The 14,950-nt window shown below is 52.5% G+C and overlaps 1 protein-coding gene and 1 long non-coding RNA gene across 3 annotated transcripts in view; one reads left to right on the top strand and one right to left on the bottom strand.

Moving 5' to 3' along the window:
* INPP5A (inositol polyphosphate-5-phosphatase A) overlaps positions 1–3,383 on the bottom strand; it is a 233,472-nt gene extending 230,089 nt beyond the window's left edge. For both annotated transcript variants that reach the window (XM_077126434.1, XM_077126433.1), the window contains exon 1: positions 3,294–3,383. In XM_077126434.1, the coding sequence (XP_076982549.1) occupies positions 3,294–3,368 (75 nt within the window). In that variant the 5' untranslated portion in view covers positions 3,369–3,383. The remainder of the gene's footprint in view (positions 1–3,293) is intronic.
* Positions 3,384–3,812: 429 nt separating this feature from the next.
* LOC143654465 (uncharacterized) lies at positions 3,813–14,341 on the top strand. Its single transcript, XR_013161816.1, has 3 exons — positions 3,813–3,975; positions 12,187–12,260; positions 13,421–14,341. It is a non-coding gene; the product is annotated as an uncharacterized LOC143654465 (long non-coding RNA).
* The last annotated feature ends 609 nt before the right edge of the window (positions 14,342–14,950 follow it).

The raw sequence follows: 14,950 nt of genomic DNA, 5'->3' as shown, positions 1-14,950 counted from the left end.
ACAAGCAAATGGACAGTGCAAGCAAGTATCTGACGTGCAGAGTTAATAGTGGCCACCTGGCCATTTAATAAGGCTTTTCTGAGGGAACTTGGCAGTGATGACAAAACCAGAACCCTCACAGGTGCCACCAGCCACATACAAGCCTTGGGCCCAGGGGATGCTTAGGCAGGGTCACCAGCAGGGACAGGGATCCTCACATCTGAGCTGAGGACCTGCAAGGGTCCCAGAGACCAGAAAACTAAGTTACCTGCCCTTTCCAACCTCTTTCTCTCCCAAGTGAGCAGTAATTTCCCAGTGGGTACGTGACATGCAATGACATCATCATCCCAACAGCTAATGCGCTGTGTGCTCATGCATTCTTGTGGCTTAAAATGGTCTCAGCTTTAACTTCTAACATGGTCAATATTACAACCCACTCAATCAAGAACTCTTAAAGGTTATCTTTTTTCCATTTTTCTTTTGTTTTTTTGTTTTTGTTTTTGTTTTTATTTTGTTCTCAATTATTTTTAAGAATTTAAATACGGTCAAAAAGTTTGAGAAACACTGCAGGAATAAGATATTCCACATTTCAAAGGGTTACCCTGCCCCTCTGTGGAACACAGGGAAACAGAGAAAAGGGGTCTGGTCCCGGGATGTGACAAAAGCCATAGTAAACTTTACATCTGAAGCATTTTAACAGCGGCCCCTCCTGGATGGGGAGGTGGGGATGCCCAGGGGAGACCTGCAAAACAACAGAAGCAGAAATGTTATGACTTGTGCAAAAAAGGACAACTGTCCTTCCAGTACCACTTGTTTGTTTCAAATCCAACACTGTTCTTCCCTGGCATGATACCCTCTGGGAAGAGGGTAACACAAGGATCCCATACTAGAGCTTGGGTCCCTAGATGATAAAACTGGGTCAGAAAAAGTTCCCTCACAGGCCACAAACAAGTCCAGAGAATGTGCTCAGCAGCACGGATGCACTCCGTGCAAAGGCAAAGAGACTGACCAAACTGATCTCTGGAAATCTATTAAAAACCAAAGAATTAAAATGTCATTTGCTCAAGAAGAATGAGGTGTTGTCACTGCCAGGCATCTATCCCACAAGCACAACGCCGACACGAGGGATGGGCTCGCAGCCCGCTGGGGCCCAGCTGCCCAGGGGCGCCTCCAGGGCCCACGTGGACTGAGGTCCACACATTAAGACAGGTCAGTTATGGTAGATACTTGACCACTAGGCCTTAAATCAATAGATCTAGCAGAATCAACTCGTATACTGCTGATGAAAACAAATGTTCTTTTTAAATGTAAACATATGCAAAATTCCATGACACTTTTGACAAAAAATAAAAATTCAGAGAAAACGTTGCTAGAGAAAAGTAAATGAAGCTACCTATTTTAATGTCAACAGAGAGAAATGTGTGTATACAGTTGAAACACCAGAAAAATGCCAGAACTCAGAATCAAAGATTGCTGGAAAGAATGTTTGCACAGCAAATTTCTTTTTCTTTGAGAATAAAATGCCCCACCAGGCTTAATTTTCCTGACATTTCTGAGGTTTTGAAGCTACAGCTAACGGATCTGAATCATCTGAGCAAAACCATGTTACAGTGGCATGTTATGGAGAGCCTAGAATAGACTGCTAAATATATAGCACACACCCATACCAGCGCTTCTGTAGAAAACGATCCAACCTAAGACTAGACAAAGCGGTCCGCGACAAAGTCAGAGTGAAAGCAGTTCAGCTTGGACAGGAAGCCTCACACTGGGCGGCTGCAGGGCAAAATGAGAAAATCACAAAGGCGGTGCCCACCTGTATCGGTAACATCACACCTAGCCTGTACACAAACTCAGTTTCAGGAAACCTTCACCCAGCACTTGCTGCCCGCAAAGAAAAGCCCGGTGAGAAACAAGAACCTTCTCCTGAAATCTAAATCACTCTCCTGTCTGTTGTGCCCACCGTGGAGATGGCGCTGCACCAGTTGCTCACGGGGAGAGCGGGGAGCGGCAGGAAAAGTGCGTGGCTGCATGGGCTCGCGATGAGCCAGTACCTCCTTTTCAAGCAGGCCACTCGGAGCCGCATTCTGCTTTATTTGGGTTGGCTGTTAGGTGCCAGCAGCGGGGTGGCACCAGGGCTGCGGTGCTGAACTGGGTCAGCCCAGGCCTGCCTCTGGGGGGCTGCGAGCGCCCTGGGCCTCAGCTCCCAAGAGCCACGGCAGGAGCCCGGAGGGATCTGGGACTCCAGTCTGCCGGTGGACCCCGGAAGGGAAAGACCCTGGCAAGTTAGCATCCCTTCTGGGGCCCTGAGGAGTTCCCCAGCATGTCTTCTTGAGTGAAGAAGGAATCGGACGTCCACCCAGGCTGACACAGTCTGCCTTGTCTGAGAACTAAAGAGACACTAAATTACAAGGCAAAGCGAGGGCGCCCTCCCCCTGGGGCACTGCTCAGTCTGGGAGGCTGGGCAGCCAGCTGGGCAAGAGGAGCCAGGGGGCCCAGGGGAGGTGCCAGAGGTCAGGGGTCAGGACTTGGCGTTGGGAGCCAAGGGTTAGAGTTCCTGGGCTGGGGTTTGGACTCCAGGGCACCAGACTTGGGGTTCAAGACCCAGACTGACCCAAGACTCAGGGATCAGGGACTGTGGTCAAGGGTCGGATTCGGGGTTCTGAGGCCAGGACCAGGATGTGGGGCAGGAACTGGGGAGTCAGGGCTGAAAATTCGAGCCCAGGGTTCAGGGGCCCAGACCCGAGTTCGGTCCGGCTCCAGGGCCTTATTCAGAACCGGTTTTCGGGATCCGGGGCCACGGGTTCCGGGCCGGGGCAGACAGGGGACCAGATTTCGGGGCGGGGCACGGCCCTGGGGGTCGGGACTCGGGGCTGGAGCTCGGGGTCCCGGAGCCCGCGGCCCTCGGGTCGGGACTCCGGGATGGAGCTCGGGGTCCGCGGCCCTCGGGTCGGGACTCCGGGCTGGAGCTCGGGGTCCCGGAGCCCGCGGCCCTCGGGTCGGGACTCGGGGCTGGAGCTCGGGGTCCCGGAGCCCGCGGCCCTCGGGTCGGGACTCGGGGCTGGAGCTCGGGGTCCCGGAGCCCGCGGCCCTCGGGTCGGGACTCCGGGCTGGAGCTCGGGGTCCCGGAGCCCGCGGCCCTCGGGTCGGGACTCCGGGCTGGAGCTCGGGGTCCCGGAGCCCGCGGCCCTCGGGTCGGGACTCGGGGCTGGAGCTCGGGGTCCCGGAGCCCGCGGCCCTCGGGTCGGGACTCGGGGCTGGAGCTCGGGGTCCCGGAGCCCGCGCCCCCCGCCCCGGCCGGCGCGGCGGGCACTCACGTCGTCGAACAGCGAGCCCACGTTGGCGGTGACCAGCAGGACCGCGGCGCCCGGGGCGGCCGCCCGCCCCGCCATGGCTCCTCGGCTCGGCCCGGCCGGTCTCAGCGGCGGCCGCGGGGCCTCAGCCGCGCCGGGGGGCGGCCCCAGGGCGCATGTTGGTGGGCGGAGGCCCGGCCCGGCCGGCAGCGCGGCCTCGCTCGCTCCTGCTGCGCTGTCGCCGCCCCGCGCGCTCCTCGCCGCCGCCGGCCCTCAGCGCGGCCCGCGCGCAGCCATTAGGCTCCGGCCGGGAAAGTTCCCGCAGCCGCCGCAGCCGCCTCGGGCTGAGGGCAAGTCCCGCCCCGCGGAGCCGGCGGCCGGGATGGGGCGGGGCGGCCGGGGCGGGGCCGCGGGGCGGGCGCTCTCGGGTCCGGCCGCCCAGATCCCGGGCAGGGGCCGTCCTGGGCCGAGCGCCTGTCAGTCAGGCCGAGCCGCCGCGCGCGCCCCGCCCCCCCGGCGCGACGCCGCAGAGGCCACGCCCCCCGCGCCTCCCTGACGTCACGGCTCGGCTCCTCCAGCTCCCCTTAAAGGGGCCGCGTGCGGTGGGCACCTGAGATCCGCTGGCGCTGCTGCGGTTCCGGTACCTGCCCGTGAGCCCTCGGACCTCTTCCCCCGCCCGGCGCGAGCCCCTCTCGGCGGGACACAGGTGGGGAAGGGGCCACGGAGCGGGCCCGTGGGGTCTTGCAGCGCCCCAGCGCGCGTGCAGCTGCACGGCCCGGCGATCGGTACAGAAATAGGCGAGGTGGAAGCGACGCCGGGCGGGTCAGCCTCCGCACCCGCTGCGCCCGCGCCGGTGCGGTCGCGAGCCCCTAGGGTCCGCTCTCCACTATTGCCTCGGCCGGCCCCGGTGCAGCGCGGCCTGCGAGGGGCGACGACGGCGGGACCTGGCGGGTGGGTGGGAGCCCAGAGGGCTGCGGGGAGAAGCCGATACGCGCCGCAGCCGGAGAACCGCATTTATGTTAAACTTTCTAGAAGTTACGTTAAAAAAAAGGTAAAATGCAACAGCTCAAATTAACTTTCATAGTACATTTTGTTTAACCCGGTAGATCCAAATATTATCGTTCCAACATGTAACCAATATTTGGAAATGACTATTTTTTTTTTCCCACTAAGGTTTCCAAATCAGTGTTTGACACCGTCAGCTCATCTCAGTTCACAAGGGCCGCGTTTCCAGTTGTCCACAGCCACAGGGGGTCTGGGCACCCCTGTAGCGCAAGGTGGCTCCAGGAGCTGGGGGCAGAGTCTTAGGGAGAGGCAGTGTCCTTGAGAAGGGGTGGCAGGTCCTGCTACCATGTGCTGTGGCCCCCGCCTACAGGCAGGCCAGCCTTCAGCTTCCCAGTAGAGGGGTGCCTCGTGGCATGGAGATGGTTGGTTATTTTAAAACGGAAAGACGGACCTACCTGCAAAGATGAGGGGCGGTGAGTGGGGAAAGCGTCACCTCTGAGCTGTGGTGGTTGGCACTGGGGACCAGTGAGCCTCTCACCCAAGCCCTTCAAATTCCAGCTCTAATGGAACAAGACACCTTCTCATTCACCCAGGAGGTGCCCCCTGCTCTTTTCAACAAAAGCAGCCCACTCCGAGAACACCTTTTGTGGAAACTAAATGAAGAGACTCCCAGAGATGTGTTCATGCTCCCCATGGCCGCCAGGAGCTGGGGCATAGAGGTTGTCCAGGCTCTCCCCACACCCCGGCCACCCACTCATCCCAAGGCTGCCCCTATGAGGGTGAGCTGCTCTAAGACACCCCCAGCCCCAGCTGACCTCACCCACAGATCTCAGCGGCACCCACAGTTCTCCAGTGCACACGTGAGGTGGCATGTGCACTGCTGCCAAGCCCTTCCTGCCCAGCCGAGGCCCTTTCCCCATTCTTCCCAGAGGAAGGTTCGCAGGGGACTGAGCAGGCAGCCCCCCCATCCCAGCAGCTGGTGGTCTGCCCCCACCGCGTACACCCGATGAGGTGCCCCTCCCTGCCCAAGCCCCCCACTCCTGGGCTCTGCCCGCACACGCCAGCAGGATGCAGCATGTCAGGGTTTATAGGATTCTGGCTCTAAATCCCTTCTGTTTTCCTCCCATCTCTGCTCCCTTTGCTGCAAAACTTTTCCTAAATTCAACCCTAGTCTGAGCCTACGAGCTGACAGCCTGCGGCGCCATCCCCTCATCCCACTGAGGCCGGTTCTCGCCCCTGGTCTCCACAGACCTTTCAATGGCATTGGACACCCTAAGGCTCTGGGGTGGCAGGAGTCCCTCTTGGGGCCGGCCACCCCTTCCTTTTCTTCCCCTGCTCACCTCTGCTCCTCTCCTCGCTCCACCCGAAATGCCAGGCCCCCAGGACTGGGGCCTGGGCCGCTTTCTCAGCTGACACCTGCTCCTGGCTGGCCTCAGTTGACCCAGACTGTAAATCTTACCAACATGCTCACTGGAGTGGCCACTGACACCCAAAGCGGCAAAGACTGAATTCCTGGAACCTCCCCTTTCCTCACAAGTGAAACCCAGAAAGCCTGGCCCCTCGGGACTGAGCTCACCTGTGTGCCCCAGCGCAGCTGCACTGGCTCCTCTGGGCTCCTCTGCGCCTGCACAGGCCCCCTGCCCTTCCAGGCTCCTCACTCTGCAACAAGGGCTGTTCTCCTGCTCTCCTGGGACCGTGCCTGCCCCAAGGGCGGCTGCAGGAGGCCCCGGCAGAGGACGCTTTGTGGCGTTGATTAAGTGAATGAGCTGCGGTTCATCCCTCCTGGCGTCCCGGCCCAGGGCTCAGACCCTCAGAAATGCCTCCATTGCCTGCACCAACCAGCACCCCACAGAAAGAGCCAGCCCCGCTGCTTGGCACATGCCCTCTTTAAAAAACAAAGAACAGTTTTTATTATGAAATAAAGCATATCTACAAAAAAGCAATACATTTCAAAGCACATTGCAACAAGCAGTTAGAGAACAGATTTTAGAGTTTGCTATGGGTTGCAGCTTCACCATTTCAGGTTTTTCCTTATAGCTGCTCCAAGACACTGGAGACTAAAAGAAATACAAATATAGTGATTCAGCAGTCATGCTCATTTGTTAAGCCCTATCTTCTCTGTTATAATTCTTCCTTTCACTTTGACCCTTCTCCCAATCTTTAGGGGTATTTGGGCTCTACCCTTTCTAACTTCTTCATGATGGAAAGGGCTGTGGATAATATGGGATGGGGGAGGGAACTGGTTGATGTTCTTGAAGAGGCTGGGCTCTCTTTGTCTTTTCAATGTAGTCTCGTGTCTATGTGCCACCTTTTTCCCCAACATTACCTACTAATATATTTTTAAAAGCCATGAGTACTTAGCTTTGGGAGAGACAGGACCCACCAGTACATGGTTTCCAGCTCCCTCCGTGTGCAGGGACACAGGGGAAGGCCCAAGTCCCAGCTGCTCTGTTGTCTGGTCTTGCCCCAGCTTCCACTTGTCGGACAGAGCCAGCACGCTTCCATCCCGACCACCTGGCCGCACACTCACGGGGCCCGGGAGGGGATCTGGCCCTCATCTTGTTAGACAACAGCATGGTGTAAACTTTCTCAAAAGCCAGGCCATAACCCCTCATTACTTTAACATAGTAACCAATTTATTTACAGATTCAGAGCTATCGGTCGAGTGGTTTGCAACTGGGATTCCTGGGGACGTCCACAACATGGCCAAACGACACCCTTCAGCAGATAGTTAGTGCTTTAGAGTTGCAAAGTCCATTCCAATCATTTAATAACCAACCGCCAATAACCCTGCTGGGTATTGAACCAGCCTTGTTCCATTGTATATAAAAACACGGAGGTTAAGTGACCACTCGAGAAGTTTTGGTGGACAGAGTGCATGGCTAGACTCTTGGTGGAAGGAAGCCGAGGCCCAGGCCTCTTTGTAAGGGCTGGACTAGGTTCCTTTACCTAGAAGTGTTTCTGCAACTACAGTTGAAAGGGGAACCTATTATTTTATCTGGAACTCATCACGGAAAGGGAAGTCTCTGCTCCTATCTCAGCTTTGTAATAGCCATCATTGTGCAGGCACCTGCTGTGGGGGAAATGCTTCACGCTTCTAATCCACTTAACGACCTTATGAGGTCTGTGTCCTGCCCTGTGCACAAGAGAGGGGCGGCTTTGAGGTGGAGACAGCACCCAACTTCCCGCAGCCAGGAAGAGCCTGGGGCCACCCTGCCTGCTCTGCTCCACAGCCGGCCTGTCCATAGCAGTGACACGCTGTCCTGGCTTCCTGTGTACGTTCACTCACCAACTCATTTGTTCAGCAAATAGTTTTGAGGTTGTGCTGTGTGCTGTGCACTGCCCAGGCACTCGGAGGTGGTAAAGGACAAAGACCTGTCCTCCAGAAGCTGGCATTCCAGCACAAGAGGCAGGAGAGGAGCATGTGTCTCTTTGATTTGGGGCATTATGTTAACTTACTGAAAGCTAACTTACAAAAACCTTACAGAACCTTACAAAAACTACACACCCATCGTAGAACATTTGAAAACTATAGAACTGCACGGAGTGTATGAGAAGGAAGAAAGCTCACCGGGAACCTCACCCCAAAGAAAGCAAGCCCTTGGCATTTGAGTTGCAGGTCCGTGGAGTATGGTTGGGGCTTAGCCTTTGACAGCCCTCTCCCTGGCTGGACACACAGTTTAGACACACTTTTTTAAACCCAGCACTAACACAAGCATTTGCGGACACACCTGGAGACTGTCCCTGGGCGTCTTTCTTTCCTGTGTGGTGGCCCCCCGGGTACACTGTGATTCACCTGGCCACACCTTATTGTTAGAGAATGTGCTGTGATGGACATCTTTGCACAGAAAGCATTTTCAATTTTTAGGATTCTTTTCTTAGGATAGTTTCCAAAAATTAACATATTGTACAGGGAGGGAGGGGGAGAGGTCCTCTCATATAGAGAGGAGAAGCCCCCAACTCAAGGCGTGCTTTCCTCCCTTGGAGAAATCCCACTCTCACCTCTCCAAGTGTGTACTTTTGCTTTATAATAAGCTCTTTCTCACTAAAAAAAAAAAAAAAAAAAAAAATTGTTAAAGGGTATGAAAACACAAAGTAGTAGAATTTGTGAGATACAGATAAAGCAGTGTTTAGAGGAAAATTTATAGCTTTAAATGCTTATTAATAAAAGAAGGAATGCCCAAAGTCAATCTCTGGTTCTAAATTAATAAGCTAGAAAAATAAAAGCAAATTAAACCCAAATTCAATATAAGAAAAGAGGTAATAAAGAGAAGTAGTCAACGAAATAGAAAGCAAACATCAGAAATCAAGGAAACCCAAAAGTAGTCTTTGAAGTAATGAATTAAGTGAATAACTCAGAACCTAGAAGGCAGAGAGGGAGAACAAGCAGGCTATGGCCCTAGAGAGGAGAGAGCCCTGTGGTCCCACGGCCCGCAGGAGCCACGAGGGGATTCCATGGACAACCTTTTGTCAATAAAACTGACAATTTAGACAACATGGAGCAATTCCTTCACAAACGCAAACTACCAACGTTCACTCCAGAATAAATAAGCCAACAGCCCTATAGGGACGGAAAAGATTGTGTCCCTAAGTTGAAACCTTTCCACAGAGAGAACTCCAGGTCCCGAAGACTTTACTGAGGAATGCTGCCCAGCAGTTAAGGGTCGAGTAAACCAGTTCTACCCAAGCTCTGCCAGGGTGGGTCTACCTGAGGGGCACAGGGTTGGATTAATATCCAAAAATCAATGTGGTTCTCCCTATTAATATATAAAGGAGGAAAAGAGCCCCAATGTGTCAATAGATTCAGAAAAGGCATTTGACAAAATTCAACATCCATTTTGATAAAAATTCTAACCAAACTAGAAGTAAAAGGAGCTTCCTAAATCTGGTAAAGTGTATCCACGAGAAGTGAAAAGCTAACAGAATTTAATGGTGGAAAGCTGAGCACACAGCCCCTGCGGCTGGGAACATGGCACGAGCATCTACCCTCACCCATGCTAGTCACGGTTGTACTAAATATCCCAGTACACGCAATAAAATGAGGAAAAGAAGCAAAAGGCGCACAGACTGAAAAGGGGGAAGTAAACTGCCTTTTTTTTTTTTTTTGTAGACAACATGATCATCTACATAGAAAATTCTAAGGAATTTATGGAAAAAAATACTACTAAACAAGTTTCCTTAACAAGGTTATAGGATACAAATCAGATTTAAGAACCAATAATATTTCTATACATCAGAAATGAACCTTGGAAAATGAAAAATTAAAAAATCATTTCTAGTTACAGTAGCATAAAAATTAAAATACATAGGAATAAATGTAACAAAAGATGTGCAAGACCTATATAATGAAAGCTTTAAAACATGGCTGGTAGAAATTGAAGAAACCTAAGTAAATGGAGAGATACACTGTCCAGTGGAAAACTCACTGTTGTTAAGATGTCAATTCTCATCATTCGCCCTAAAAATGCAATGCAATCCCTCCTCCTGCCCTTTTTTTCCAGAAATGGTTGTGTTGATTCTAAAATGAATATGGAAATCCAGAGAACCTAGAAGAGCAAAAAAAAAGTTTTTTAAAAGAATGACAAAGTTGGAATATTCTTTCTAATTTCAAGATGGATTATAAAGCTATAGTGATCAAAATCGTGTTGCACAGAGGAAAGGAGAGACAGAGATCAATGGGACGGAATGCAGAAGCCAAAAATAGGCCCACATTTAAATGGTCAACTGATTTCAACAGAGATGCCAAAAAAAATTCAATGGGAAAAGAATAGTCTTCAATGAATTGTGATGTAACAACTGGTATCCACATGGAACAAAATAAAACTGACCCTTAACTCACATCATGCCAGAATTAACTAAAAATGGATCCTAGACCCAAACATAGAGCTTAAGCCATAAAAACTTCTAGAAGAAAGCATATGAGAATATTTTGAGGCCTTGGAGAAGGTGGGATTTCTTACAGAGGACACATGAAGCACTAAACATAGAGAAGAAAATGGATATATTGCACTTCATCAAAACTAAAATTTGTACTCTTTGAAAAACACCATTAATAGAATGGGTAACGGTGCTCAGTGGCAGAGTTCTCACCTGCCATGCCAGAGACCCGGGTTTGATTCCCACTGCCTGCCCATGTTAAAAAAAAGAAAAAAAAACACCATTAATAAAGTGAAAGGGCACACCACAGATCAGAAGGAAATATTTACCAAACATATATCTGACACAGGAGTTATAGCCACCATATATAAAGAACTTCTGCAATTCAATAGTGTGGTAATTAGGTTCAGGTATCAACTTGGCCAGGTGAAGGCATCTAGTTCTGTTGCTGTGGACATGAGCCAATGGTACGTGAACCTCATTTGTTCCTGATTACATCTGCAGCCAGCTAGGAAGCATGCCTGCTGCAGTGAATGATGTTTGACTTAAATGGCTGGTGCTTAAATGAGAGAGCTCAATGTAGCACAGCCCAAGCAGCTCAGCATACCTCATCTCAGCACTCACAGCTCAGCCCAGACCTTTGGAGATGCAGAAAGGAAGCACCCTGGGGAAAGTTGTTGGAACCCAGAGGCCTGGAGAGAAGGCCAGGAGGGGTGGCCCTGTGCCTTCCCACGTAAGAAAGAACCTCAGTTCTTTCCTCTGAAGAACTAATGAAATAAATCCCATTTTATTAAAAGCCAATCCATCTCTGATGTGTTACATTCTGGCAGCTAGCAAATTAAAAACAAATAGTAAGACAAGTAGCCCAGTTAAAGATGGGCAAAAGAATCATACAATGCCAGAAAAGAGATCTATGAAGGGCCAAAAAGCACTTGAGATAATTTGTCATTAGGTTAAGGCAAACTGAAACCACAATGATATGCTAATACACACTTAGGAAAACGGCTACAATTAAAAAGACGGAACACACAAGTTTGGCAAGGACGTGGAGCACCGGAGCACTCATTTATGGCTGGTGGGAATGGGAAATGTTAGAGCCACTTTGGAAATAAGTTGGGTAGTCTCTTAAAAAGATAAACATAGACCTTGCATGTAATCCAGCCATCCAACTAATAGGTATTTGCCCAAGAGAAAAGAAAACATATTCACAAAACAACTTACGAGCAAATGTTATAGAAGCACTATTTGTAACGGCCCCAAACTGGAAACAACCCAAATACCCGTCAACTAGTGAATGGGTAAACAAAATGTGGCACATTCACACCATGCATTCCTACTTGGTAACTATTAATACATTAAACACGTGGATCAAACTCAAAAAACATCAAGCTAAATGAAAGAAAGCTAGACACAGAAGATGACTACTTATTTTATAATTTCATTTATATGAAAAGAAAATGCAACATTCTAGCAATAGAAAGCAGATCAATGGTTTCTTGGGATTGACCAGGATTGAAGGTGGGATTGACTTGAAAGGGGCCTGAGGAAACTTGGGTGATGGAAGCATTGTAAAACTGGATTGTGTATATTTGCAGAAAATCATTGAACTCTGCACTAAAATGAGTAAATTACTTGGTATGCCCTATGAAAATGGGCAAATGAAAGGAGCACTTTAAGAAAGAAGATGTAATGATGACCAGTGGGCACCTGAGAAGGTGCTTGGCATCGTTGGTGGTGAGGGCCATAAAAATGAGACCCCCACAAGCAGCTGCCCCCCCCCATAAGAGCGACCAAAGCCTCAAGTGCTGACGAGGGTGGGGACAAAGAAAATGCTCACATCATGCCAGTGAGAGTGTCAAATGATGCAACCACATTGGAAAGCATGTTTGCAATTTTTCTAAGGTGAACATACTCTTGCATTTGACCTCACAATTCCATTCCTAGATGTTTGTCCCAGAGAGGAGACAATAGATCTAGAAGATGCTTGAGTGTTTGACACGGTTTAATAAATTGTCCTCTTTATGTTCCAAAACAGAAACGACCCAGTGGCTGTCAAGAGAAGAGTGGACAGGCAAACTGTGATTCATAGGAACACTGGAACACTATTTGGCAAGTAAAGTGAGGTCCCTATAACAGCATGAGTAAGTCTCAAAATCGGGGTGCCGAGCGGAGGAAAGCAGACCAAAGGGGCCGCCCTCTGCGAGGCTGGCATGCTCTCTGGAGACGGCACGTGCGGCTGGAGCTCCAGGCTGGCGTGGGGCAGGACTGACTGCTGAGGTGTGCCGGGGGGGGGGGGTCGGGGACCGGGGAACAAGAGATGCCACGCCTTGACGGCAGCTGTGGTTCCGTGGTCAGATACGTTTGCCAAAATTTACATTGTTGCGGCTTAACAAAGGTGCATTTGACTAGGTGAGAATCCTACCTCAAAAAAGTTTATTTTAAAAATCTGAGAACAGGAAGTTAATTGATAAGGTTTATGTACATCTACAGTTCCTTATGCACAATACCATAATCCGAAATCCTCTAAAAAGGGAGGGTTGCTTTTAAATTCCTCTGGGGGTGTGGCCTGCCGTAAGGAGAGCAGATGAGCCTCTTTGCCCTGCTGCTCGCTGGGACACGTGGTTCCTAAACCCGACGGAACCTGAAGTCCAAGTGGCACCTGGCCACTTGCTGCTGGAGTTTGCAGACCCTTCCTTAGAACCCCATCTCGGGAAGCAGGCTCCCTGTACCTGCAGGTCGCGTTACACAGCTGGAACAGAGTTTGGGGAGCGGGGTCTTCTTTTTCTGACACATTTGTTACCCCTTCCCAGAGGCCACAGAGCAGTAGGTGCACCCGGCCAGGAGCAGCCCCTGGGGATGGGGTTAGGGGAATGAGCTCGCGGTCAGCAGTGAGCTGCCACGGGGCGTGCTCTGTGCTGCTGGAGCCCCAGTGCCTGGTACCATCCCGGGCACACGGGACCGTGGGCCGGCTGCCCAGGCTCCCGAGTGAAACGCGATCTTCAAGCAGGTGATCAGGCAGGTGGGGGGCGTCGGGCCCGGCGACCAAGCCTCTGAACTGTCTGCAGGCCGGCCCCCGTGGCTCGCCCGTCTGTTTGCTTGCTCTATCACAGAGGCCTTCCTGGGAGCAGCTGCCCCTGGCCCAAGGCTGGGTGCCCCCTGGTTTTTCCCACAGCCCTGGGGTGGGAGGTTATTTTAAAAGGGCGCATCCATTCGACTTTGATGGAAATTTAAGGGTGATTTTTTATTTCTCACGGCCGCGCCTTCCTCAGCGTGCAGGTACCCTAGTTGCACACCGGGCCTCTCCTTTGGCACAAATTTTACTGACAGTCAGACCAGCGCCGCGGACACCTGGGCCCTGGTCGAGTCAGGCGAGTGTGGAACGGAGGCGCCCGGCTGCTCAGCGCCTTCCCGGGAGAGGCGGATGCCCAGCGGCAGAAGGGAAGGGAAGTCACCAACTCCTGGAAAGGATCCAGGGAGACCAGGCTCTGCGCTGGCAAGGCTCTAAGGTTGTTCCCGTTGGCAAGGCTCTAAGGTTGTTCCCGTTACGTTTAGGGGTGACGCCAGCCTGTCGTTTTCGCCTGGTGACCCAGTGCCCACTCCGGCTCCGCCACCTGTGCTGCCCCTCGGCACACAGTGGGCAGCTGTGCCCCAGGAGTCCCAGCTCAGCCTAATTTCTACTTTGAAACTTGGTATTTAACAAGACAGTTTTATAAACAGTCATCTCTTTTGTCCAGTGTTTGAATCTTCAGCACTCTCCACAAAGAAACCACGAGGTTATTTTAAAAGAAAAAAGAAAAAAACCCCACAGGCATCTGGGCGTGTCCGTGTGTGGCGTCCATTTCTTCCCTTTCCTCTGGGCTCAAGCAGTGGACGTCCTTCTTTGGAGTGGCCATTTCCCTGGCACCTTGACAGACCCGAGCTCCGCGGGTGAGGGAGGGACCGGTGAGGAGCAAATGCGTGAAGGAGCCCGCTGAGTTGCAGTGTCTTAACGAGAAGATACCTTTTTCTTACATAATTACATTATTTTGAGCAGCCGTCTATTCAGACTTAAATCTCAGTATGTCTCATACATGGAGATGCACTCCATGGCTTCTCTGCTAAACCCAGTTCTCAATGGCGGGCTTCTGTCAACCGCGTGCACTGCTGCTGCGGCCGTCCCTGCTCTTTCCTTCATCTCTCAGGCCAAGGTGGCAGCAAAAGCGTGCGCGGGGCCCGCGGGCGACGGCACTGGGCTTCGGACTCGGCTTTGGGGGGGCAGCGGCCTCCTCTGTTCCGGCCGAGGCAGGTCTTGCGACCGCGGGGCGAGGCCAAAAAGCTGGGCGCGGACTCTTCCTCTGCGCACCTTCTGCAGGTATGCGCACAGCCCGCACGCCCTGCAGCGGCCCGCCCGCTAGACCCCCGGCCCGGACCCGCGCACGGAGGCCCCGCCCACAGGGACCCCCAGAGCCCGTGACCCCGCGCACAGAGTCCCCCCAGAGCCCGTGACCCCGCGCACAGAGTCCCCCAGAGCCCGTGACCCCGCGCACGGAGGCGCCGCCCACAGGGACCCCCAGAGCCCGTGACTCCGCGCACGGAGGCCCCGCTCGCTGCGTCTCAGCCCAAGGCTGGCTGCAGCAGGGCTTTGGCCTCTCTGGCCACAGCTTCCGTTTGAGCCACGCAGCACCGACACCGCTCTGCGCAGCTGTCCCCGGTTCTGCCAGAATGCCCCATGCTGTGGTCACTCCACTTGGCAGAGAAGGTGGTCACCACCCTGACGGGCGCCTGGGAGGAGGGGGCAGTGGACATGGCACTGGGGTGCT

Source organism: Tamandua tetradactyla, chromosome 13 (assembly GCF_023851605.1).
Source record: "Tamandua tetradactyla isolate mTamTet1 chromosome 13, mTamTet1.pri, whole genome shotgun sequence".
Lineage (NCBI taxonomy): Eukaryota > Metazoa > Chordata > Mammalia > Pilosa > Myrmecophagidae > Tamandua > Tamandua tetradactyla.
The sequence above is the reverse complement of the archived record's forward strand: the minus strand, read 5'-3'. Positions and strand labels throughout refer to the sequence as shown.